Below are 24196 nucleotides of genomic sequence, written 5' to 3'. Positions count from 1 at the left end.
TGATACACTCGAACAAAAACATTCAAATTCGTGCTAGAACACTCGAATTAGCAATTAAATTATTCGAAAATACTGAAAAATGTTGCCAGAAATGTTGATGGCTATAGCAAATTGCAGCAACATACAAAACTCATCAACAATGTTGATCAACATTGATAAAAAAGTTAATAAATGTTGATCAACATTTTTAGAGGGTTTTTTTCTTCTTCAACATGTCGATACCCATAGCAAATCGAGTCAACATGTTCATCAACAAATGTTGACGGGTAATGTTGCTCAAAAAGTTGCCTCGATTTGCCCCGGCCTTTGCATATTTATGTCAGCAACTGTCCCAGTTACTGATTTTTAACCATTTCATCGAACAATATATTGAAAACTTTCACACATTTTAAAAAGAATATCCTCTTTTAGGATTTTTATGTTTTAAATCTTCCCTTCAATGTATTAAAGAATTCAATGTATCGAACAATATAATATTTCTTTATGATATTACAAATATTTCTGAATGATATACTCACAAATTGTCAATGTATCAACCCCCTTCTAATAACCTCTCTTCTAATAAAACCCCGCCCTTAAATTCATCCTCAATGAATAAACTGTCGAGGGTTTAAATGAGTATTTATTTACTGTACCCACATTTAAAAACCTTTCAAAACTGCCAGATTCAGTTACTGGACTTACTGAATAAGTTATCCTAAATTTCGATGCAAAAACAGTCCTTGGTTAATGAATAGTTGTTCATACTTTCTGTCCTGTGTACACGCGCGCTTACCGACCCTCGTCTATATAAACAGTAGACTCTTGGGTTTGGTAATAATTTTTAAAAAACAAATTGAGCCTACCTGTCACGCTGAGGACAACTAAACTATCAACCATTGGTAGAATAGAAACCAGGTCCTAAAACATGGGAAATAAAATAATCCTATTCTTATTACACTAGACGACGGTGGCTTGTGGATAAATCCCTGAGTTCGCCCGTCCTTTATTTACCGCGTGACCATTTTGCGTGACAAACACACGTGTACGGGTAATTACAATATAGTACCTTAATAGTAAAATTTGCGCGGGGCAGATAGGTAATTTAGTGCGCCAAAAATGGCCCTAGTCGCATAGTTTTAAATTCGCTCTAAATAAAATAACTGAACAGAGAAAAAAAATATGATTTTAAGCTATTCACTAATATAGTCAATATTTTAAAGTAGGTCTTAGCTCTGCCATCCTTGGGTTTAGTCTACCCACATTTAGAGTTATTTCCAACTATCTGGGATGACTAAACATCAGAAAAAAATGACGATATTTTTTATGTGTTTAATAGGTAAAAACAAGATTAGAAAAACAATTTTTACGCCGATCCAAACTACGCCTCCTGCCACCCGGAAAAAATTAATGCCACTTAAAACATGCGGGAAAAAGGAAATTAAACAACCTCGTTCCAAGGGCTTTTTGCCTTGCGCTGTCCAAACCTCAAAAAGTGTGAATATGCCCTGCAAACGAGGTTGGTAATTGAGTAGACAAACTTGCCTAGTTTTACATACAAGGCTTTATCGGTTTGGAGTGTAAAAGTTAGCTATCAGGCCTATTTCTGCAAAATTCTTCCCCCTAGTCTGGCTATCTCATTTTTATCGAAACGAAAAAAAAGGTGATAGAGCTTGGGAAATAATATACCATGCTTCAATGCATAAGAGATTCTCTCAAATATAATTTCATACGTTTAAAGTAAAATTCTACAGGAGTTCATGTGAGCGTGATCTGGGAATATGGTTAATAAGAATGGGGGAAGAAACAGTGGAAAAGTAAATTTCTTACTCTCATTTTAAAGGGACCGGCGTTATGAATTGTATCAGATCTTAAACTGCCACTATTTAATATGGCAATATCGGTTTGCGTCGCCGCTCTCATGATGTCACAAATGAAGTTCCCTGCAATATGAAAAGTATTTTAAAAAGTTGCAAATATATATAAGAAAATAAATATATTCATAAATAAGTGGAAGAAAGAAAAAAAAGAAGAAAATTAAAACGAAAAAAAGTACACATAGACAGCTGTCACAAAGACAACTTTCACATAGACAGCTCTCACATAGACAGCACTCACAAGGACAGTACTCACATAGACAGCTCTCACATAGACAGCTCTCAAATAGACAGCTCTCACATAAACAGCACTCACATAGACAGCTCTCACATAGACAGCCCTCACATAGACAGCTCTCACATAGACAGCCCTTACATAAAATTCGCACAGTAAATAGTGAGGAAGATCATGAAAAATATCTCCGATTATGTTATTACACATATTAAAATTTAAAGTGATAGACGCCCCGAAGGAAAGTGATTTATTAAAACAGGCTTCTGCGGTCATGGTAAGAACATTTTTCAGTCTCGCATTCAAATATGATAGCTCGTTTATACGACGCCGTTTTTCATGAGCTTTGTATAAGTGGTTTTACGGACTTACTGACTGGGGCTTCTTTTTTGTTTTGGCAATAATCAAGAGTGCTGAAAATGATGGCAATGTCAAAATCTTCATTTTTTGTCATCTTAAAATTAATCCAAAAATTCAAAATACTTTGTGTTTCAAAAACTTTTTGACACTGAACAAGAAAGTATGCTGAACACGACAGTGACAATAAAGTCTTGTTTTTTGTCACCCAAATACTTTTTGTAGGCCAAAATTGCTTTAAAATTTTTCAAAGCCCTGGCTTTCGAAAAAAGTGGCAGTTCGTAATTTCTCCGGACAAATACAGTATTGCATTGATTCTGCCGCTACAATCTTCTTTTAATAAAAGTCTTAGTGAAAGTCATAATTTTCCAAGCAGTGTGTCGGCTCCTTTCTTTGAAATGACGTAAAACACTAAAAGTTTGTTTCCCTATTAACCGATCGTGGTTCTTGGTGCAGGAGAGTTTTCACCACTTCCAGTCAATCGTCGCTCAATCGTCTTTCTTTTAAACTTTGAAGACACGCAGCCTTATACGTTTCTTCTCTCTTTATGAGTAAACTAGAACATGGCCTGGAAGCGAGGTTGTTGTTTATATACAACCAATGGCGTTTAAAAATTTAAAAAAGGATTTTATTTCCATGACAACCTAGCAATGATTTAGGTTATCAAATATTTGCTAAACACCTGGTTTCCATTATCACTGAATTTCTTTTTCAATGCAAAAGGACGGAGGCATGGTTGACATTTTGAATGAGGGGAAAGAAAGTTGTTTTTATGGTAAGTTATCCAATTTTAGAACCTAATTTTTAAGGAAATCCAAACGGTCCAAATTCAAGTTTTAACTACGCGAGTTAGATATGCAAGTCTGTGTTATTTTGTTATATTTTTAGAAATTGTTCAGCTTAAAGAAACCAGGTCATAAAAAATATAAATATTTAATTACATAAAATATATAAAAGCTGTTATTTTGCTTGTTCGTGTTGAGCTGGCTTAGCTAAGTGGATACTTCGATTACGAGTCTTGTTTAACATAACTAGTTGGTTCGTAGCCAGCATTGTTCCACCAGCGCCGTCCGGCTCTTTTTTTTATATATAAATCAGTATGGCCATGGTCAAACTTTCTCTAAATTTTTGTTCCTGCATAGTAAGTGATAGTATCATACTATCACTTTTTCAAGACAACACGGTAGTGGTTTCTCAACTTAGCAATTATTTGATGATCCGATTTCTATTATTTTACAAACATGATAGTTTATTCTCCCTTTCATTTCGGGAGGTGACATTAAAACAAACTGTTTTATGCTAACTCATCAAAATTTAGAACCAAATTTTGTATTAACCCCATTCGGCCGCCGTAACAGGGCGGACACGGAACATGTTTTCAAGACACAAACTCAATTAACAAGATGTTAGTGCAGCATGTGAAGCGGGTCATACAGTAACATTAAATTTTAATTACGTATTATCAGAAAATCTACGATTTTACTAATTCAGGTTGAGCCGGCTTAGCTAAGTGGATACTTCGAAATTTAATTTCATTTATGTCTGCAAAAGACGATCTGGTTCAAATCCAGCATTGTTCCACTGGCGCCGTCCGGCTCTTTTTATTTTTTATAAACCTGTCCAAAAGAAAAATGACGTGAGTCAAAATTAGTTATTTTTCATATTTTTTTTAGATTTAGTAACTGTTATTTCTGCTGCTATAACTTTGAGGTGTTTAAATATTCTTGCTTTAGAAGGTTGTCATAACAAAACGTTGGCAATAAACTCTTCAAATTCAAGTTTGAGTTCTGTTGCAGGTTTTGGAATATATTTGAATTTTTTTGTAGTTTCGTGATACCGTCATCCAGCAATAGTCTTCTTACCCACCAACCACAAAGTCTTATTCATGGAAATCGTCCATAACATTTGCTAGTTTTCCAACAAATTAATTTACAAGTTTTCAGCACGATAAGGTGTTTTAAACCTTTTTTGTAATACATTTTGTGCAGAAATATTTTCTGCGAAAATATTCTTTTTTTTCAAGAACCAAAACTAATTTCGGGACGCCGCGGACAAGAAAAGTAATTCCAACAAATGCTGCTAAGTTTTTTGTTTTCTTTTTTGCAAATAAAAAGGTTGAAAAATGTTCTACTTAGCTAGCCTTTTAGACTTACCTAAATTTGATTCTTTTGTCCTCACAGTAGAAAATCGACCATCTAAATCTACCTTCATATATCCTAGATCTTCCTCCATTTTCTCACCAAGAATGACTAAATATAAAAACAGATCAAAGTCAACTAAATAAAGTAGAAAATATAACAGGAAGCTTCAAATTAAGTTGCCCAGGACTCTTCACTCTTTTTCCAGATAATAGCGGGTGAGGACTACCCTTCGCCTAGCTGGCGTAAGAGCTTCTAATACTTGGTTCCAATTACGGAAAAATGACAACACCAAAATGTTTTATTACGTTAAAACTTAAAGGAATTTTGACAATGAAAAACACCTTTGTATTGCTTCAAAAACATTATTATAATATTTGTTGTCAAGGTAAAAATAATACGGCGACGTACCGGAATATTTATCACATTCCTGTTTCATTTGCTCGTCTTCTTCAATATCTTTTGTAATTTCATGACGCTGTGTCGTGATTTGTCTGCTGTTATCATCAGTGGAAAAGTTAATTGTTATTTCCGACAACTCACGGAAATCTGTGCCACTTTTTACCAGGAAGTTACCATTACGCTATAATGGTGATAAGCCAAGGTTTTAACCAATCATAATATCAAAATTTAGTAAAAGATACAATTAAGGTTTTTTTAAAAAATTGTGGTAAAACGAGAATTTTTACTAAAGAGCAGAAATGTTTTGCTCAGTGATCGTAACATTGTGTAAAATGCGGCTTGGAAAAGAAACAAAAATGTAGAAAATATTTTTGGCGAATTAAAGAATTTCAGTTGCAGGCATTATCGCTTTCGCAATTTTCCTCACAAATCACAAATTGCTCCATTTCCATGGTTACAATACTTACTTCTTGTGTTTCGTAATGATGATCATGACCGCCTAAGATCAAATCAATTCCTACATCACTTTCCAATAACTTCAAATCGTTAGGAACTCGCATATGTGTTAAAGCTATGATGAATTCGCAGCCCTAAACGAACGAGTTATATGACATGCTAGCCCATGGAAACAAAAAAACAACAACAATAAAAACAAAAACATTACCTGATTCTCCCTGAGTTCTTTAACCAGATCGCGTGAGCACTCGACAAAATCTATGTACTCTACATCCTCAGGGTCTATTATTGCTAACGTTACTAACCATTCTTGCTCAACCACGCCTATTATCCCAATCTAGAAGAGTGAAAAACACAGACCAATATACCCCACAGATAAATACGTTATCAACTTTGACCCCAAGACCCCTAAGACCCTTCTAGTTTTCTCCAATGCGTTCGCTTCCACGAAAATACAACAATAGGAGGTGGCGCTGTGAAGATATGGACTAGTACCCAATGTGACTTTAATAAAAAGTGTATCAAATCTCATACTAAAAAATGAAAGATACAAGCTTGTGCCCAGGATCTTTCTGGCTTCTTTACACTATGCTGGTAGCGACAAAAAGTTCTCATGTTAGCAAAAAAATGTTTTAAATGTTGTATACTCCATTGAAAATCAAATCAGGACGATACCATTAGAAATAGGTTTAAAAAGGAGGTGTTTTTTGAAAGTTATAAGTTTTCACCGCTTACCTTTCTTCCGTACCAATCACAGACAATCTTTTCCACACCATCAGCTAACAATGTTTTTGTTAATTTGTCTTTCACGTTGCTCATCAACCAAGGAAAGTTTGTACGCTTCTTAAACTCGATCAATTCGTCAACACCAAAATCTGTAAACATAAAAGTATAGGAGTTGATAAGAAACAATAAAGGTAATTAAAATGTTAGACGCAAAACTTAAATGACTGTTCTGATTGCAGTGAAAATGTTAAAAAAAGAAACGTACCAAAATCGTGATTCCCGTACACCGCAGCGTGAATGTTAAGCGCATTCATCACAGGTAGCATTTGTTTGCCTTTTGTTACACTGCTCACTAAAGAAACGTTCCAGTAAAGCCAGTTTAAAGAACAACTTCGTGAATGCAATATGCAGTGGCGACAGAACGAGCTGCGACTTTTTATCCAGTGAGATATTAGCTTGAAGAAAAAACTTATCAAAAGCTACTTAGGCATTTACTAGGGCAAGACAAGCGTGCTTAATTACGATTTTTTTTATCCAGTGGTATATAAAAGAAGGCAACCCTCGTCTCCAGGATTACTTGCCTATAGCCGTTATTATGAAGATTCAGTGCCTTAGAGAAGAGGTTGGTAATGAGGGGTTATTTATTGTGAGTCAGCAGTATTTTTACTTACTTAAAGAGGGATTCAAACAATCACCACTAAACAGAATTATTGGATCATCTGGAAAACTTCGAACTTTCGTCACAAATCTTGCAGCTCCACCGACAGGTTCTTGATCACGTGACTCAATGTTGTACACGTCATTAAAATGAATAATCGTCAACTTATTGGGAGGTGTGTCGGGTTTTGTGTCTGAAGATATATGACAAAGTTCTCGATTGTAATCAATATTTTTAACTGAAATTTTCCTCGCTTCGATTTTTTCTGTCATCTTTAAAAGGCTATCTGTTTTATTTGATGAAACACCATCCGTGGAGGAGAGATAAGAAACTGGAATGTATTCGTCTGAGTTGCTGTTGTCAGCATTCGATTCTGTTTGCAATGCAACAGGTTCATATGGAGGTGGTGGTGTATTGTACGATTTTTCAGTTTCTTCTTCTTTTGCCTGCTCCTGTGGCTTTAAGTTTTGTTGGGAAGAAGATTTGGGTTGTTTCACAGAAGCCTCCGGTGTAGCGACCGGTTCTTCGAATGACACTACTCGTGTGGACTGAGAAGAAGAACCACAACCCATGACAGTAGTCCGGCAATATGATATAACCTATGAACTAAAAATTACCAAGATCAAATTTAATTAGGTGTGCGTTTCAAACCGCTCAGGTGAAATATATATATTTGTTAGCACCGACATCTGTTATTTAAAAGTTTTAAAAGGTAAGAGGAGACAACTGCGAAAGCATTTGTAACGGATACCTCTGTCACCAATCAATCAATTTTTTTTTAAAACAACAACTTCAGATTATATTACGCCGAACCTTGAGCACAACGGATGGGAAAAGCGTTTTACAAAAACTATGAAAAGAACATGATTTTCTGTGCAATTTGAAAACACTGTCTCGCTTCCAAACACTGTCTCGATTAGTAGCGCGTCACGTTGTGGTTATGGGTTCGCTTTGTAATCACAAAGGTCCGTGGTTCCGGTCCACAGCGCAGGTATGTTTAGCATTTACCGTTAACACAATTATCAAAAAATCAACCCATACGATAAGAGGGGAATTTGAATTGCTGGTGAATTGAAAACACAGGACCCACATTGATAGCAGTGTTTCCAACACTAAAGTGGCTATCCTGTTTAAATATTTGGAATAATAATAATAATCGCCAAGCATCGTCTTGTTTTTAAACACCGTTTTGTTTTAAAAGAAACTATATGTATAAATACCTTCTATTGTGTACGCATGCGTTCTAGGAGCCAAATCGTGTCGAATGTTTTAATTACCGTGAACCGAGATGATGATACAGTGGAAAAAGGGTGAAATATTGACGAAAACAAATGATTTGTCTTGTCTCGGTGAATCTTCAAAAATTGTCAATTTTTTTCTTTAAGCATCCATTAACACAAGAACTAGGAAACGATGAGTTGAAGTAGTTTCAATGAGTTATCAAGCGTTCGTTTACTGGTTGTGTAAAAGTTTATAAAAAGAAACTCTTTTTAAAGTACGCACATGACACATATATAATCCACTCAAATTTTACTTCCGTTACAAAGTGACCGCTATTCAACACATGTCAGCGCATCCGAGTAATCACTATGGTAACAAGAATAACAAAAACGCTTGAAAAAGTGATATAAGTGGTCTAAGATAATTCTAAAATAGCGCATGAATGCGAAAAACTTTAATTGTCATAATGGTATGCGCTCATGCATGCGTTAATAATATATTGCACAACGCGTGTTGAATGTGAGACTTATAGGACCCTTTTTATCAAGCTGTAATTTTTCATCCCTGCCAACGGTTTGTTCTCCCCCAGCCCTCAAAAAATTGTCTCTCCCACCATCAATCATTAATTTTTAATACATTTTCCATTCTTCTATTTATCCCCTCCTCCACCCTCTGTACGACAGACCTCAAAAGTTGTAAACTTTTGATTTAAGAAGAAAGATTAAACATAATGCAAGCCAAATTTGGCAGCGCTGTTGCCACAGTTTATCAAGAGGAATTTTGAAAAAAGCAACACTTACAAACTGTTGTATTTCTTTAACGTTCTTTCGAATAAAAATAACAATTAAAAAGCGCAAATAAATATTCGTAAAAATTTTCGATGAACGAATGAAAAATATTCTTGTTGACACTTCTGATTTTCAAATTTACAAACGTTAACCAAATCATCAAACATTTACATTTCGTTACCCATGACAACCACATTGTATGTTTAAACAAAGACAATAGATAACGCAGTAACCAACAACAACGAAAGCATTTTTATGGATGTAAAGCATGATCGTGCGGTATATGAAATTTCATACGTGGACGAGAAACCACAACTTATGATTAAGATTAAATTGCTTGAAATAGGAGTACAAGAATCACCATTTTGTTGGAAAGCTTGTTGCTTCAGGCATTTGTTAGGGCGGTAGGAAGGCGGCGCAATTTTTAATAAAAATAAATGATCGATTTTTGTAACCAAATATTTCTGAGTCATTGAAGTGACCGATTTTAAAGGTCAGTTCCCTCGGGTAATAATTGTTCCCAAACAGAAATTTTCTAAAGCTAAGGCGCCACGAGGAACATTTTCATGCGCGTGCTATGCAACATTGCTGCATAGCACGCGCATAAAAAAAATTACTCGTGTCCCATGCCTATTTTTCACTGCAATGCAGCAAAAAAATGTTGCATGGAGCAAACATTTTGCTCCACAACTTCGGGGACAAAATAGATCTGAATCTATTTTGCTCCCGTGCTCCGGGGACAAAATGTGCTGAAAAATTTGTTGTGGAGCAAATGTTGCACGTGTCCCCACCTTCTGCAACAAATATTTTACAAAATTATTTGAGGCATTATTTTATTGACCAATCAAATCACAGAAAGATATAAACAAGTTTTTTTCTTGAGAAGTTGAACTGCAAGTGAAGAGTAGCTAGTGAGAAAATAGCGAAAATGGCGGATGAAAAGAAAAAACTATCAGACGAGGAGAAAGTTACTTTAATAAACTTTTATAAAGCGAACCCAACGTTATGGGACAGTGGGAATATATATTACAAAAATAAAGACAAAAAAGAAGCTGCGAAAATAGACCTTGTCACTGAATTTGAGGGGGCGTATAGCTGTGATTTTCTAGAAAAAGCATTCCATTCTCTTCGTTCATCGATGCTCCGTGAAGTTAAACGTAATGCTGGAAGCGAAGTTCCATCGAAAAAGTGGAAGTTTTATGAACAAATGGAGTTTATCGTAAGTGATCTTACAAAAGAAAAGAAAAAAGCGCAACTTTCGTCCGACGAGTTGGAAGAATTGATTGATTTTTATCGTGAAAATCCCGCGCTTTGGAACCACACTCTACAAGATTATAGAGACAGAGTGTTGCGCGAAGCTCTGATGGTCAAACTGAGTGAGCGTTTTGATGGGAAGTATACCGTAAACGAGCTCAAAACGTCATGGCATAACGCATTGACAAAGTATAGAAGTGAGCGCAATAGGGAGATTGGATCAAGATCCTCTGGTGCAGGTGTAAACGAAGCATATTTTTCTACCTGGGACCATTATAATCAAATGGATTTCGTTGAGATTACTTGCGATATGGATGAGACCGTCGATACAATGAACGAGGATGAACCACGTACCCCTGCTCCTAAAAAACGACGGGAGAAGAAGATGACGGAGGAGCAGTGTGCCAAAGCCGAACTGTGGAAAGCGTTGACAACTTCCATCACACAAAGGGCTGATCACCATGAAATCCGGCCGCAACAAGCTTCTACATATGGATGCGAAGCGCAATCTGCTGTCGAAAAACGTGCCCAAATTTTTGGAAGTACAGTGGCCGACAGTTTGGTCCAGTGCGAACTAAAAGATTGGCCAAGGTTGAAGAAAAAAATCATGGATATTTTTTTCGAGTATGAAGAGCAGAAACAACACCAATCTATGCCTACCAACCATCATGCTCGTATGTTCGCAGCTTCAACGTTTACTCCATACACCCCATCATATCCCATGGCAAATACATATACTGGTATGCTGCAATCGCCACTTCTACCTTCTCAAAATCAGCCGTATTCACCCGCAAATTCATCCTGTTCGAACGATACGTTTTGATACGTTACGTTATGGTTGGCAGACATTTTCTGGAGTAAAATAAATCAGAAAAATATATTAAACGTTCAGTAAATCTTATCATTTTTTATTTATCCTCGCAAAAAATAAAATTAAATGTCAACTCTAGCGCAATGCCACTGCCAGCGTACAGCACCTTCCATTACGAAATACTCCGTGAACTCGTCTCTTATTGCTTTGGCTTGATTACTAGATCGATTGTCGTAAATGTCATTGGACAGTGAAAACCATGTGCCAGTAGGAGTATCTTCTCTCCAAGCACCTTCGATAATTTCACCACGCTCATTCTCTCGGTCGACAAGACCAATTGGTAGCTCAATTTTGCCCACAGAACTTTTGCTCCTCTGCCAGTTATGCAATGCCACTGTTGCCATTGTGATGGTAGAAACCTTTTCTGGTTCTAAGTTTATGGGTCGACGAAAAATGCGCCACCGATTTGCCAATATCCCAAATCCGTTTTCAGAAATTCTTCTCTTTCGTGACAGTCGATAATTGAAGATGCGTTTGTTTACTGTCAGATTTTTTTTGGATAAGGCTTCATCAGGTAATTCTTAAGAGGAAACGCATCATCTCCTGTTATCACATACGGCACTTTGTTGTTTCGACCTGGTAAATTGCAAACCTCTGGTAAATTTAGCGATCCACTGTCTAGCGCCTTCTTTAAATTACATTGGTCCCATATACCTCCATCAGAATTTCTACCGTTCGCTCCAACTTCCACATAAAGAAACTCATATTCTGGCCCGACAAGAGCCATGAGCACTACACTGTCTGTCCCTTTATAGTTTCGGTAATGAGACCCTGAATTTGGGGGCTGCTGAATGACGATATGCTTCCCATCGAGAGCACCTAATCCATTTGGGAAGTTCCAACGCTCATTGAACTTTCTGGAGATATCTAGCCATTCCCCCTGTGTTTTCGGAGTTGAAAGGAAGGTTGGACCCAACCTCTTTATGATAGCTTCAGATACCTCCATAACAGCTGCTGAAATTCTTTTTCTTGACACTCTGAATTGAAATTCTAAAGACCTGAAAGTCTCACCAGTCGCTAAGTAACGTAGGGCCACGCAAACGAGCTCAGCTGGTGTGATAGAATTCCTCATATTTGTATCTTGTTTCTGCAAATCCTCAGAAAGAAGACCGACTAGGTATTCGAATTGAGCGTTATTCATACGTATATACCCTCTACATTTCTTCTCATCGTTTTTTATTTCGTTGAAGATTGTATGAAAAGCGCCAAGACACTCTCTATTCCCAAGCCACGGTTGCACCCAGCAATTTCTTGGTGGTTCTTCACGATCTTCCTCTTCTTCTTCGTCCAACAAAAGTAAAGCTAAAATAACTTCTCTGTTTATTCCTGCCATATTTTAATCACACATGAACTCAATAAAAAACTTAAGGATACGGTATACCCTTTGAGCATGATTTTTTAACTTCGATTTTCGAAATAATCTTGCAGCAAATAAGATGTGGCGCCACGAGAAACATTTTCATGCGCATGCTATGGGACATGTTGCATAGCACGCGCATGAAAATGTTCCTCGTGGCGCCTTAGCTTAAGTTTACTACCAGGGTTTTTTATTATTATTATTATGTCTGAATTTTGTTCAGATACAAGTTAATCAACTAGTTTCCATATTACCTTACCAATGAACTTTGAAAGAAAAAGATAACAAGGAAGAGAATAGTTTTATTCTCTTTACCGAGACTAAATTTAGACGGGAGAAACCAATTATAATGCTATTCGACTAACTCACACCGCGGTTTTTTTCTGATATAAAAACTAGTTTTGAGAAGCTAAACTTTTGCGAAATATCTGGATACAATCGGATTGCACGATTCACGAAAATATCTAAAAATATGGAGCTTTAACATAAAATTGTACAGCAGCCAAAATAATGTTTTTTATGCAAGCCAAATTGTCATTTAAATAAACAAACGAATACAGGACCTTCCGTGCAGCGTAATGTTTTGATTTAGCGTTGACAGCAACAGACATGTGCACGCATTCCTTCAGTGACAAAATATAAACAAATACATTTAAATAACTAGTTAAAATTTTTTTTAATCCTATTTCATTATTAACCATCTTGCACCAAATGGTCCCGCTTTATTTCAAGAATGTTTGTGCATGTAAGCAACAAAAAGTATTAACATCCTTGAAGAATTCATCCTAATGACTGGTTGTTCCTTCCGTACGACTGTAACTATGTTATATTACCGCCAGAGATACGTATTGCATAGCTCTAATTTGCATGCCTACCACACAAGCCGGTTAGCCAAAGATGGCACCAAATGGGCTAAAAACACTGCGTTCATAGTGCGCCAGGATGGGGACTCGAACTGGAAACCTTACGATGACAAGTGCATATGCAAAAATAGTTGTTACCTACAAGAATGTATGTGCATGTGGAAATTGATTTATTGCAAAATAAAAACAAAAATAAATAGGAAAAACTAACAAACAAAAATAACTAATATAACAAACAAAAATTAGTGTTATTTAATCTTGCTTGTTGTTTTGTGACAGTCATAAATTAGTATCGGTTCAAAATTTGTTGGACTAATTCCCGTTACATGGTCACCTAAATTCGTGTTTATATTTTACCATCTGCTCGTTGCGTCTTATTATCGTCACAAAATCTTGAAAATGAAATGTTTTTGTTAGTTTTAAATTTCCCACCCGGATTCTCATCACCGCTTTAAAATTTCAACAACAAAGTTTTGGACTGATAAAGTAGACATATACGCTAATTTACATTTGTTTGGCCTGCTACTTTTACGCAACCAACAAAAATAATCAGTTCTACTAATTTTTATGAAACAAATAAATCTTAGATCTGCCTAGCATCCCATACACAAACGTCCCAAACTAAGTGTAATGACAGACATTTAGCTACCAGTGCTATACGATGCTACCAACTCACTTAAAAAAACTTTTTTGCCACCCACTTTTTTCTCATCTATTTGAGGCGGTTTTGCGATAATCCTCAGGGCGTTAAATTTGCAGTTCGTCTACGACGTTACGTATTTGTATACAAAATTTATGCGCATAATAAAAACTATATACCACTCATGAGTTTTATACCACCCATTCTTTATCTACCATGGTATACAAATCATATGCAACAGGAGATCACAATACGTCATTAGGTAAATTAATTTTCGCGATTTTAAGGAGTTTTTATCAATTTATACGAAAATTAATTTCCCCAGAATTTCAGTTTCTTTCTTTTTAAAAAAATACTATCTATACTAATTTTTTTCCCTTCGATTTACTATTCGCCAGGACTATACACTATAGATATGTATAATGTAGAACTAACACGTCATTAAAAGCTCTGCTCCAAATGAATTTACATGTTTTAGCCATTCCAAACTTTGCAAAATATTAGGACTTGTTAACTTGGTTAAAATTAGTTCTCACGAAAATTATTTTTTGTTTTAAAAAATATCTTGCGAAAATTAATTTCCTTTAAGGTTGTAAATGCCGCATTACTTGTTGTGTTGTGTTGTGTACTTGTTATAAGGAATATCAAAAGCTATTTTGAATTGAAATTTCAAAAAAAGAAAGAAAGAATAACAAAGTAATCTAAACAACGTGTTTTTTCGTAGGTGTAACTAACATTATTTCTCACATGTGCAAACAACGCCCGGGTTATTACTTGGCCAAAGCGCCTCTGGTAGGGCGGTATTATGTTCAATAAAACACCAGAAACAACATTTGACAGAATTGTGACGACAACCTTTATCAATATCGTCATCGTTCGTTATGACGTCATTACGTATGACGTCACATGATTGAATATTCTCCTGTTGCTGCAAAGTTTGAATAATTGAGTCGCTGTTAAAATATTTGCTTGTAAATTGTTCACATGAGGTATTTTTAATGTGAGTTAACTCACTCGAAGACTCGCCAGTAGCTTTTTTATCAATTTGTATACTATTTAAAGTTTCTACCAGTGATGAGGGACTGGACACTACTTTTGTTTCAGTAACTATTTTTACCTGTGAGAGGACACTGGCCACTGTGGTGTTTTCTTTTTGTAACGAGTCAGTAGTTGCAGTACAGCTTGATAAATCAATCTGATTGGCGTATGAATGGTCAATAAAATTCTGCTTAGCTTTGCAAGACAAAACCTTAGCTCTCAAAGATGTATTAATGTTCTCTTTATTACAAGAACTTAATTTGATAACTGGTTCTGTACTATAATTTTTCTTCATCGATTCAACGACACTATGTATTGATTTTTTAGCATGTTTCGTTTCAATACATGACGATCCCCCATCACTTAAATCTGCTAAAACACTCTCCGGATTCTTATTGTCGACACTACTGATAGAAGATTTCCCATGATGCAATGTTTTTGTTTTGTTTACTTGGGATGATGGCAACTGCGATGCTTGCATCCAGGCCTCTCGCTTCCATGCGTCAGGTGAACGTGCGACCTTCTTTCGAGGTGGAGATAACTTAAACAAAACACACGAAAAGTTACACAGTTACCCAACTTAAATGTTGAATCACTAAACACACGAAAAGTTACACAGTTATCCAACTTAAATGTTGAATCACTAAACACACGAAAAATTACACAGTTATCCAACTAAAATGTTGAATCACAAAACACACAAAAAGTTACACAGTTATCCAACTAAAATGTTGAATCACAAAACACACGAAAAGTTACACAGTTATCCAACTAAAATGTTGAATCACTAAACACACGAAAGGTTACACAGTTATCCAACTAAAATGTTGAATCACTAAACACACGAAAGGTTACACAGTTATCCAACTAAAATGTTGAATCACAAAACACACGAAAAGTTACACAGTTATCCAACTAAAATGTTGAATCACTAAACACACGAAAAGTTACACAGTTATCCAACTTAAATGTTGAATCACTAAACACACGAAAAGTTACACAGTTACCCAACTAAAATGTTGAATCACTAAACACACGAAAAGTTACACAGTTATCCAACTTAAATGTTGAATCACTAAACACACGAAAAGTTACACAGTTATCCAACTTAAATGTTGAATCAAAAACACACGAAAAGTTACACAGTTATCCAACTTAAATGTTGAATCACTAAACACACGAAAAGTTACACAGTTACCCAACTAAAATGTTGAATCACTAAACACACGAAAAGTTACACAGTTATCCAACTTAAATGTTGTTGGATGTCACTTGAACGTAAAAAAGTTTTGCACTTATATTCTCTCAAAAAGTTTTGCACTTATATTCTCTCAAAAAAGTTTTGCACTTATATTCTCTCAAAAACGTTTTGCACTTATATTCTCTCAAAAAAGTTTTGCACTTATATTCTCTCAAAAAAGTTTTGCACTTATATTCTCTCAAAAAAGTTTTGCACTTATATTCTCTCAAAAAAGTTTTGCACTTATATTCTCTCAAAAAAGTTTTGCACTTATATTCTCTCAAAAAAGTTTTGCACTTATATTCTCTCAAAAAAGTTTTGCACTTATATTCTCTCAAAAAAGTTTTGCACTTATATTCTCTCAAAAAAGTTTTGCACTTATATTCTCTCAAAAACGTTTTGCACTTATATTCTCTCAAAAAGTTCTGCACTTACATTCTCTCAAAAAAGTTTTGCACTTATATTCTCTCAAAAAAGTTTTGCACTTATATTCTCTCAAAAAAGTTTTGCACTTATATTCTCTCAAAAACGTTTTGCACTTATATTCTCTCAAAAAGTTCTGCACTTACATTCTCTCAAAAATGTTTTGCACTTATATTCTCTCAAAAAAGTTTTGCACTTATATTCTCTCAAAAAAGTTTTGCACTTATATTCTCTCAAAAAGTTTTGCACTTATATTCTCTCAAAAACGTTTTGCACTTATATTCTCTCAAAAAAGTTTTGCACTTATATTCTCTCAAAAAAGTTTTGCACTTATATTCTCTCAAAAAAGTTTTGCACTTATATTCTCTCAAAAAAGTTTTGCACTTATATTCTCTCAAAAACGTTTTGCACTTATATTCTCTCAAAAAGGGGTTGCACTTATATTCTCTCAAAAAGGGGTTGCACTTATATTCTCTCAAATTTAACTGATGCTGTTGTTCGTGATGGTATCGCAAAACATAAATTGTTGGCATGAAACACAAGTTTGCCAACGCGAGAGACGAGTTTGCCAATGCGATTCACAAGTTTCCGGACGTGATTCACAAGTTTGCCGACGTGAAACACAACTTTGCCGGCGTGTGAATTAAATTAAAATAGAGAGACTGACTACGTAAATTAGTCTTTTTATAGCGTACAGTGACATTTTAAAACATTTTCGACAAATATGTTCAGAAAAATTACACTTTTTCCCCTGGTCCAAACGACATTAATAACATAGTTAACCCTTACACAAATTCATATGTGCAAAAATGATGTGCACTCGGATTGTCTTTTATTTGTTCTTAGCCTCATTTTTTTATTAAAACTTTTAATCTATGAAAATTGCCAGCGAATTTTCATTTAGCAACAAATCTGCAATAATAAATTCCCTTTTTTTCCGAAAATTAACTTCCTTAATGTACATTACTGGAACCAAAGTTGTTTCATAAAATACACAAACCTGTTGACTCTCCTCTGTACATTGTTGTTGACTCTCCAACATCCAGTAACTAGGGGTGGCTTGCCAGCTATCGTCCAAATTTTCGGTGCTTGGTTTTGCCCAACCTGTCAAAAATATGTGAAAAGAAAATACATTACAAGAAGAATTTTTGGGGAAGAAACTTTTAACAAATTAGTTCACCTAAGAAATACATTAGCAAAGATTTCTTCCTGCGAACCTCTTACGTCAACTTTCAAGTTACAAAATTAAAACTGGTTTGGAATTAAAATTTCAGGCCAATTACACCTTCGTTTCTTTCAATATACACAGGATTTCGAATTTATTTATTCCTTAGCAATAATACAATAGTGATAACATATTTACATAAACGCCCTTTTATATAAACGCCTTTTTAATAAACGCCTTTCAACAATTATTAAATACCTGGGTTATATAATTCAACTATTTTGAACTCTGCTTCCCTTCGCATCATCAAAATTGAAAGAAAATTTGTATTTAATGCTTTATTCAATAATTATAGATATCGCATTAAAATAGAAGTACATTGAAAATCGTTTATAGTTGTCTACCTTGCAGTGATTTTAATTGCATTTCTTGATCTGTTGAAGGAACTATATCCACATCCCATAAACACTCCGCAGATGTTTTCATGAACTTTTCACGAGCAATATTTTGACAGTTTCTCCTACTCCATGCAAACACACCTTCGTTCGTAAGCAAATGGTGCATGTTGTCAGCATTGCAACTACCTGTTACTCCACCAGGTGAATCAAATTCGTATATGTAGAGAAGAAGGTAAAAGTCACAAGGCTGAAAAGCAGAAGATGAAATAGATAATTATTATTTTTGAAAAAAAAATAGTCATGAGATCTGTCATTAAGTTTAGCATATATAAATTATTTTGTATAAAAAGAACGACCTTTTTATTACATAGCTTTCGAGTGGTCATTTTACAAAAACATACTTTGTATATTGTCCACATCAGGATTTTGGCTACCATTTTGTCTTTCCAACAGAAGCAACGGTATCACAAAAGAGATCTTTAAAAGAGGTTTTACCTTGGGATTCTTGAATTCAAATGATTTACACAAAACAGATGCACGTTGTAAGTTCTTCATTGTCAAATTGCTTCGGCTGAAAAATACAACAACTTTGTTTAAGACGAAGCTTTTTAATGCATGTTTAAGTTGGATAAAAAATATTGGGAAGGGGGGAGTTAAATTTTTCAGTCTTTAAATATTTACTTTATACTACGAAAAAACTATCGCTATTTCGTGCATCTGTAGCATGAGTAGCGATATTCTCTAGTCCAGATTCTATAGGGAAACTCTAGGTTCAAACGAACGAGACCCAAAAATGACATTACTACGTTTTAAAAGTCTGGCCAACACTCTGGTTATGTTTTGCACCTTTACAAAGTATGTTTATTTTTTTCACACTTTTATCATAAAATAAGAAAATTCCACGAACCAATCTTAACTTAACAAGGCTAGTCAGAAATAAAGAGACTAAATTTAAGCAAAAATTTCAGGTAAAACACCCTCTATATATTTAAAGAATTACAATATTTGAAATCTTACCTGCAAGTGTTAGTGGTTGAATTAGTTTAAAGATGAAACAAAACAAAAATACAAACAATATTTCGTACATAACATAAAACAACCTTCAAAAAATACAGATAACAATTATGAAATCAAAATATTTTATTTATGCATTTTGTACATTATTTATGTATTTTGTATATTATACTTGTTGCATAGTTAAAAATTATTAAACTAAATTGGAATTTTTAAATGATGGCTGTACTTGTACATAAAAATGTCATACCTTTCAAAATCATCAATAGAAGATTTTGTAAATAGTGCATTGATAAAATGCTGTGAATCACTAACTTCACAAATAAAACCTTCCGATGTGTGATTGACGAACTAAAAAAAGTTGCAAATCACATAATTTGAAGATAGAGGATTCGAGGGGGAAAAATCATGCTTGATAAATTTTGCAATTCACAAAAGTACAATAGTCTAGCCAATAAGGCCAATACAAAATCCACTTATGGAAAAAAGAAATAACAAAGATCGTCATTTGAATGAAGTCAGCAATGATTTTTTCACAACTTTTTCAGCTGTTACCTGTATCGTGTGGAGCTTGAAATGCTAATGAAAATAATTGTACAGGATCGCTTTGATCAGCGGTTAAGGAGATATAAGAGAAATTTTGTAACTAGTACTACATAACTAGTACTGTCTGTCTGTCTGTCTGTCTGTCTGTCTGTCTGTCTGTCTGTCTGTCTGTCTGTCTGTCTGTCTGTCTGTCTGTCTGTCTGTAACAGGCACAGTAGATGTGTTCATTTTCCTGTCATCAAAATTCAAAGACATACCAGCCTAAGAAAATTTTTCACTGGCTTATCGACTAGTATTTTTGATACTAGTGTAGTAGTATAGTAGTAAAAAAAACAGGCAACTTACGATCTTGATCAGATCTCAAGTTGCTTTTTTTTAGTCAACATCTAGATCTGAATTTGCCTAATTGTTGCTTAATGCTATTCAATTGATTTTCGTAATTTTTAGAAGGGAAAAGAAGGCAAATTTTTGGTAAAACAAAAACTGAGCAAGTTAAAACATTTAATTCATATACAGAATATCACTGAAACTTTGATCAATTTATCATAGTGGTAACTTTGTTGATATATTTATAAAAAGCCTTAAGATGGAAATGCAGCTATGCATGTTCTCCCTCTTTGATTAAGTTTTGGGTGATGGCATGTATCCAGCAAGCATGTGGTTGATGTTGCTGTGTGTTATGATCGTGTGAATCGTGAAATGAAAAGCAATGACGTGAGCAGAAAGAAATCAGGGTGATTAATTTGATTTTACCTTGGGATTCTTGAATTCAAATAATTTGCACAAAACAGATGCATGTAATAAGTTCTTCATTGTCAAATTTCTCCGGCTGAAAAAAATACGTTGTTCAAGTTTTTTAATGCATATGTTAAATATTTGTTAACTTTGTTTAAAATTAAGCTAGATTAGTATGTATACTACGAAAAATCCACAGTTGTTGTGCAGGAATAGTTATTTCGTGAATATGTAGCACAAGTAGCAATTAGGCATACATTTTAAACAGAGTTGAAGCCACATATGAACAGGAGAATGTGTTAAGATTTATAAAATGTGTTTTCCAAGTGCACACACATTGTGTAATCTATTTGATGGTTCTGTGTGAACACAAAAGGTGTGACTTCCTCAATCAATGTTAAAACACTTTCAGTGGTTTTACATTTTTTACTATGAGGTTTGCCATATTCTCTAGGCCAGATTCTATAAGAAAAACAAAAGACTCGAAAATGACATTACCATGTTTTAAAAGTCTGGCAAGCACTTTGGTTATGTTTTGAACTTTTACAAAGCATGTTCATTTTTTCACACTTTCATCATAAATAAGAAAATTGACAGACGAACCTTAACTCAACAAGCTCAGAAATAAAGAGACTAAATTTAGGCAAAAATCTCAGGTATATATTTAAAAAATGAGAATATTTGAAATCTTGCCTGCCAGTGTTATTAATGTGGTTGTTTACACAGAAACCGTTAGGATTTACAATATGAGAATGCAGTGATTGAGTTAGTTTAAAGATGAGACAAAACAAAAATTAAAACAATGTTTCGTACATAACATAACAACCTTCAAAAAAATACAGATAACAACTATGAAATCAAAATATTTTTTTTATGTATTTTGTAAATTATACTTGTTGCATGGTTAGAAATTATTAAACTGAACTGGAATTTTTAAATCATGACTGTACTTGTACATAAAGATGTCATACCTTACAAAATCATCAATAGAAGATTTTGTAAACAGTGCGTTGACATAATGCTGTGAATCACTAACTTCACAAATAAAACCTTCCGATGTGTGATTGACGAACTAAAAAAAGTTGCACGTCATATTTATAATTTGAATATAGAGTTTGACTTTTCATGGACTTTATTCTTTAGACTGTTGACTACAAAAACACGCTCACAGGGTGGGATATCATTTTTTAGCTTTGTTACAGAATTGTTACAGAATATTTACAGAATAACCTTTTTCTTCTCATTGCAACTACCTGTTACTCCACAAGGTGAATCAAATTCATATATGTAGAGAAGAAGGTCAAAGTTGCAAGGCTAAAAAGTAGAAGCAGAAGTAGATGGATATTATTTTTTAAAAAATTAGCCATGAGATCTGTCATTACGTTCAGTATATATACAATACAATTAATTTGTTACTAACTAACATGTCCCAATGTTCACTGACAACGATAAACTAGTGTAATCATGATCTGAATACAAACCTATGCTTTTAAAAAACTAGATAGACTAAAAAATCTTAAGAATTCTTTTTATTGTGACATGTGCTCTTCTCCACAGATCCTCATTGTTAATGGATAGATAGATGTGCATAGTTTAAGTGGTCAGCCTCTCAAATAGTAAGGGATATACACTGTCTATTATTTCCCTGAGGGACAATGATTTAAATTCTAACAGACAACACCCTGCAACATCAAACAGCCCACATAGTGTCATCTCCCCAATTTCCCTCACATGGCTTAGATTAACCCTATGACATTTATATCATATTGGCACCCTCGTTTCTTTACAGGATTTTGTTAAAATTAATTCTGATGTGTTTTTTAAACCATTTTATTGATCTTGAGCATGATTGACCATGGGGCAATGTGGGTCAAATTAAAGTAAAAACCGTCTTGAGTTATCTGATATATACACTACACCACCATAGACTTTTATATGACATGTTTTGATATCTCAAAATATATCTCATCCCCTAGTGTCAAGACAGATAAAAGTTTGCCAACATTTGGTAAACCTAAAACACAATATTCTTAACTATAGTGTTAGTTTTTATAATACACTATAGTTTAATTTACTATAAACAACGGACCCCAGAAGTCATACAAATGCATTTTATAAAACAAAGTATTTATTAACAATCATTTAAACTTTTTAAAACATGATTTAAAAAACTGATTTTAATGCTCTTTTGGATCATGTTCATTTGGATGTATGGTTGTATATGATTTTATAGCCATTTAACCCCACATGGCTTTGAGTTTTTACATACAGGCCTGGTCAGGAGACACGTGCGATCGCACGCGCACACGCCCACACATGCGTTTTTTATGAAGGTGTTAAAGTTGTTTTAGCTGTCTCTTTCAAATTTTTCACTCCAGTGGGAACAGGTGAAACTGTTTAGGCCATGTGTTATACATTCACTTTTATAATATCCTATTTTATTGAATAGAAGAATAGAAGAAGGACACGTTTTTTTCGGCAAAAATGAGTTAAAAATAAAAAGAAAGAGAGGAGATTACAGAAATGGCTGTAATAAAATATCTCGAAAAGCGGCGCAAAAAGAAATGCATAACATAAGAACCACCACATAAGAAGTCCTGCTCTAGCTTGTGTCACGTAACCACGATTTCATCGTCAGATAACGAAGACAGCAACAGTGATGATGATGACAGCAGCAGCATTTAGGCGATTTCTCTCTCCTAATTAGGCTATCAACATGGTTTTTGCTGCCTATGGCTGTTCTGTTGCATAATCGCAATGATTTTATTAGCTAAAAACATTCTATAGAACCCCCTTTTGATGCTCCAAAAATTTTTCTTTATTATTTGCGCTGTCAAAAGATATAGCATTTAGTTTGTTTTGATTAAGAACGCATGCGCTGTGTTACGGCTTCTTTGTTTTACGACCACGGTTGCTTCTGAAAAAAGGCTAAATTTCCCGCGCGCATATTTTCAACATGGTGCGCATAGCCTAAATAGACTATTTCTCGTCTAATTAGCCGATCCAAAGACTTTTGACATATAATTTTTAGTCCCGTGAAGCAAACTATAAAAAATTTTGCTCGAACGAAGATGATGTAATGAGCAACAAAGCTCCGAAAGAAGATAGCGCGACCAGACGTTGTTTTCGAAATAATCATAAAAGAAGATAGCAAATCACCTAAATAGGAGATACTCGCCTAAATAGTCTATGAAAAATCTCCTAACTAAGCTACTAGCCTAATTTGGCGTGATAGCCTAATTTGCGGTTATCCCTGACTGTATATATGGGTCTGTAGTGTGTAGCTAACTCAAAATGAGCATTAAATACTCTCTAGCTAGGACTTTCCTATCTAAGCCATTGCCCCTCCTGGAAAAAATAGACAGGGTATATCCCTCAATATTTGTGAGGCTAGCTATGTAAAATATGCGCATTTATCTATCTATTTTAAATTTTGTGAGCTGCAACTATATGGATAAACTTTTTTTGGAAAGCATTACATTTGCAAATCAACTAAAACGAATCTACAATAACTAAAGCAACGGTCACAAACAAAAACATAATTTCTTTATTTTTCAACATAAATATTAAAGCAGAAACAATGAATTACCCGGATGAGTTTGACCCAATGATCCTTGATCTGATTTTTACCTAAAATGTGATTCACAAACCACGCTGGCTCCGCCATATTTGTTTGGTATAATTCGACGGCTGCGAAAATTGCTGGATATCTTTTGTCCAGCGGTTTTGTTTCGTTGCGAACCTGAAAAACTTAGGAGCCTTCGCTATTTTGCCAGCCGTTGTAACGCATCGTAACAAATCTAGTATCACCCACCTAA

The 24196-nt window shown here is 34.6% G+C and overlaps 3 protein-coding genes across 8 annotated transcripts in view; all 3 read right to left on the bottom strand.

Annotated features, from left to right (window-relative positions):
- LOC130614861 (snake venom 5'-nucleotidase-like) overlaps window positions 1-15067 on the bottom strand; it is a 21015-nt gene extending 5948 nt beyond the window's left edge. The window contains exons 1-10 of one of the 4 annotated variants that reach the window (XM_057436325.1): window positions 14937-15067; window positions 6839-7431; window positions 6433-6519; window positions 6177-6316; window positions 5650-5778; window positions 5453-5575; window positions 4995-5166; window positions 4599-4694; window positions 1810-1922; window positions 846-900 (exon numbers count right to left, since the gene is read on the bottom strand). In XM_057436325.1, coding sequence (XP_057292308.1) covers window positions 846-900; window positions 1810-1922; window positions 4599-4694; window positions 4995-5166; window positions 5453-5575; window positions 5650-5778; window positions 6177-6316; window positions 6433-6519; window positions 6839-7397 — 1474 coding nt within the window. In that variant the 5' untranslated portion in view covers window positions 7398-7431; window positions 14937-15067. The other 3 variants (XM_057436323.1, XM_057436324.1, XM_057436322.1) reach the window with 3 other exon arrangements.
- LOC130613582 (uncharacterized) lies at window positions 11444-12292 on the bottom strand. Its single transcript, XM_057434906.1, has one exon. It carries the CDS (start codon window positions 12290-12292, stop codon window positions 11444-11446), a length of 849 nt encoding a protein of 282 aa, XP_057290889.1.
- On the bottom strand, window positions 13333-24196 carry LOC130614863 (uncharacterized). Of its 3 annotated transcripts, XM_057436329.1 has the most exons (9): window positions 23968-24190; window positions 21632-21692; window positions 21350-21450; window positions 20397-20472; window positions 19348-19448; window positions 18579-18654; window positions 18090-18330; window positions 17521-17624; window positions 13333-15398 (listed from the first exon to the last, which is right to left on the bottom strand). In XM_057436329.1, the coding sequence occupies exons 4-9, from the start codon at window positions 20454-20456 to the stop codon at window positions 14556-14558; spliced, it is 1425 nt and encodes a 474-aa protein (XP_057292312.1). In that variant the 5' UTR covers window positions 20457-20472; window positions 21350-21450; window positions 21632-21692; window positions 23968-24190; the 3' UTR covers window positions 13333-14555. The 3 variants fall into 3 exon arrangements, with proteins under 3 accessions (XP_057292312.1, XP_057292310.1, XP_057292311.1); XM_057436327.1 differs by lacking the exon at window positions 21632-21692 and having other exon boundaries at window positions 23968-24196; XM_057436328.1 differs by lacking the exons at window positions 20397-20472; window positions 21350-21450; window positions 21632-21692 and having other exon boundaries at window positions 23968-24195.

This window comes from Hydractinia symbiolongicarpus, chromosome 11, assembly GCF_029227915.1.
Source record: "Hydractinia symbiolongicarpus strain clone_291-10 chromosome 11, HSymV2.1, whole genome shotgun sequence".
NCBI lineage: Eukaryota > Metazoa > Cnidaria > Hydrozoa > Anthoathecata > Hydractiniidae > Hydractinia > Hydractinia symbiolongicarpus.
This window is presented reverse-complemented; position numbering and strand designations above follow the sequence as displayed.

Bases quoted from the DNA above. Each gene is read 5' to 3' on its own strand.
- LOC130614863 (XM_057436327.1), bottom strand. From the start codon at position 24,045: ATGGCGGAGCCAGCGTGGTTTGTGAATCACATTTTAGGTAAAAATCAG. The intron at 21,451-23,967 runs GTAATTCATTGT...AACTTTTTTTAG, and splicing joins ATTGGGTCAAACTCATCCGG to TTCGTCAATCACACATCGGA. The intron at 19,449-20,396 runs GTAAAATCAAAT...AACTTTTTTTAG, and splicing joins TTGAATTCAAGAATCCCAAG to TTCGTCAATCACACATCGGA.
- LOC130613582 (XM_057434906.1), bottom strand. From the start codon at position 12,292: ATGGCAGGAATAAACAGAGAAGTTATTTTAGCTTTACTTTTGTTGGAC.